Here is a 2,546-nt window from a genome sequence, read left to right as displayed (position 1 = left end):
TTTTTTTTTTTGAAAGATTAATCACATTCTCCAGGTTAACATTAGGCAACAAAGTGCAACAGGGTGCAACCAGCATTTTTTATAACACATGAAACTTTTTCTTCCAGATTTATGTCTTCTATCTATTTGCAGTCCATACTGTGTATATTCCAGACTGGCGTGATATTTAGGATATTCTCTGAGACTTGTTTCTTTTTTTTCCTCCCCTCACCTTCCCTTTCCCCACTAACTAAATAGACGATAGATACTGATATTCAATACATATTCAGATGTGTATACAGCTTCAGATGTACAAACACATTTACAAATCTACTTCCTCTGCTTAAATGCTTTGCAATGCATTACAGACATGTACAGGCCTTAAATCCATTTCAACTGCTTAATTAATCAGAGCAGAAAGCATTGGGAAGTAACCACTGTCCTAATGACAATTAAAAAAAAATACTGCCTTTGCCATCCTCAAAAGTCACCTCAGCTGCAGGTGAAAATTTGCCTGGCAGGCAGGACGTGGCTCTGCACCGGATTGAGGTATAGATTTCAGCAGGGAAAATCTCCAGAATTTTAACTCCAAGCAGGCATCTCATAAGCAAGGTCCCCGCTAGAGAAGCACTTCATTGACTTGCATGCATATTCCAGTGCTTTTCTAAATCAGAATTCTCTCAAAGCGCTATATGCTGAGCTATATTTCACCGTAAAGTTTAGAATAAGACCAAATAAAAGCAAAATCCATTCCTGATGTGAACCAGGGTTACGCTGGGAAAGAATTTGACACAACAGACCTGGTTTTTTTCCTCTTAAGGAAAGAAAATGCAGAAAACAGAGGAGGTCTTTATCAACACGTAACAGCAGCACAGCTTGCAAATACAGTTGCATGAATCTCGCAATCTTTCACCCAAGGCTTATTCTAGAAACCTCTTCCTCCTCACCCATCAACTGCAACCAAGGTTTTGCTTGAGGAAGGAGCAAGACCCAGAAGAGCTGGGCTCTCCCTTCTGTTGCAATATCCAATCTGAGTGTTACCTGCTCTTGGAAACCAACTATATAGAAAGCACAGATGATGGTTGCATATTTTAATTTTAAACATCTCTGCTCACTATAAGGATGGAACCTAATAAGTTGATTTGTTTCTGCCTCATGAATTAATTTATACTGCTAACTGGTTTGGATAAAGCATTCTGATTCCAACTGATACACTTGTTTTCCGGGCAGGCAAAACAACTTTTGGAGGATTAGCAACAAATTCATTAGCTTGCCAAAAGTACATTTATAAAATCTCTCTCTATATATCTATCTATATCTTAAAAAAAAAAAAAAATTCACTCATTCCACTCATGTCTTTGAAATCAATCAGATAAATTCACCTCATTTTTCAATGCCCTGAATCCTGATAGCTCGGCACATTTGATAGGTAATTCAATCATTGTTGGTGTGGATGAACACAAGCTCAAATTAGCTTCTGAAAGGCTTAGTCATCCTGCAGATAGCTCTGCCTTTCCACTTTTATGCAGGAACTGAGCTTCACCAACTGGTTAGCTAGAGGTGTTATTAAAAATTTACAGAAAGAAACAAAGGTGTGCTCCAGTGTCTCCCCTTACCCTTTCTACTGTTACTCTGGCAGACAAAAGGTATGGAACCTGCTTCATGAATAATGAGTCATGTAATATGCACAATGTATTTTTAATGGCACGCAGTAATAACACCGAGAGAGATATTTCCAATCTTTAGACTTGCACTACGGCCTCTCAGTAGCCTGTTCTGATTCCCCACAGATAGAGGTTTTTCCACCCCACTCATTTCAAGCAGTCAACTTCAAGCCGGCCGCTTCCCAGGCAGCTCCAGCAGCCAGCAGTGCAGCGGCCCCACGCACTCTGGGAGCGGCACGACGCCTGCTCCCACACACCGCTGCTCAGCAGGGGCTCGGGCCCGCGGCTCAGCGGGTCCGGACACGCCAAAGGAAGGCAGCCTTAGGCCAGTAAAATAGCCTCCAGATGCCTTTCTTCCCAGAAACTTCCCTTCGTGGAAGGACAACCCGGGCACGTCAACCACATCCTCAGCACACGGCGCTGCCGCCCGACGGCCCAGCGCCCGCCAGCGCACTTGTGCGAGGCTCACACAACACGAGTTATCCCATTTGAAAATGAGACGCTTTGCTGGGGCAGTCACCACGCTATCGTATTTTTGAAGTCGAGCGCTGGTAACGGAGGCTGCTCAGGCCTGCGGAGCGACGCTGCCCGCTGGCGGAGGCCGGGCAGGAACTCCCGAGGACCGAGGAAGCGCCCCGTACGTCCGGCCGGCACTCGAGCACGGCAACGGCATTCCCGTGAGAGAAACGCGGAGCGCTCCGGGCTCAGCCTCGGCCTACCTGCGCCGGGCAGCGAGCCGCTCCGCGAAGCCTCCTGCGGGCAGGGCAGGGCAGGGCAGGGCAGGGCAAGGCCCGGGACACCACCGGGCCTCTCCAAGCACCCACTTCGTTTCCTACGCCGACCTTCTGCGTTGACGAACGCCACGAAGCGGGCTTAAACGGGCTGAGAACAGCCGGCGGCTCC

General features: G+C 46.9%; 1 protein-coding gene across 1 annotated transcript in view; it reads right to left on the bottom strand.

Moving 5' to 3' along the window:
• The window catches only part of GFI1 (growth factor independent 1 transcriptional repressor), a 21,093-nt gene that overhangs the window by 10,348 nt on the left and 8,199 nt on the right, over positions 1 to 2,546 (bottom strand). Inside the window, exon 2 of the mRNA XM_010715848.1 lies at positions 2,164 to 2,488. Coding sequence (XP_010714150.1) covers positions 2,164 to 2,488 — 325 coding nt within the window. The remainder of the gene's footprint in view (positions 1 to 2,163; positions 2,489 to 2,546) is intronic.

Source organism: Meleagris gallopavo, chromosome 10, assembly GCF_000146605.3.
Source record: "Meleagris gallopavo isolate NT-WF06-2002-E0010 breed Aviagen turkey brand Nicholas breeding stock chromosome 10, Turkey_5.1, whole genome shotgun sequence".
Classification (NCBI taxonomy): Eukaryota; Metazoa; Chordata; class Aves; order Galliformes; family Phasianidae; genus Meleagris; species Meleagris gallopavo.
The sequence above is the reverse complement of the archived record's forward strand: the minus strand, read 5'-3'. Positions and strand labels throughout refer to the sequence as shown.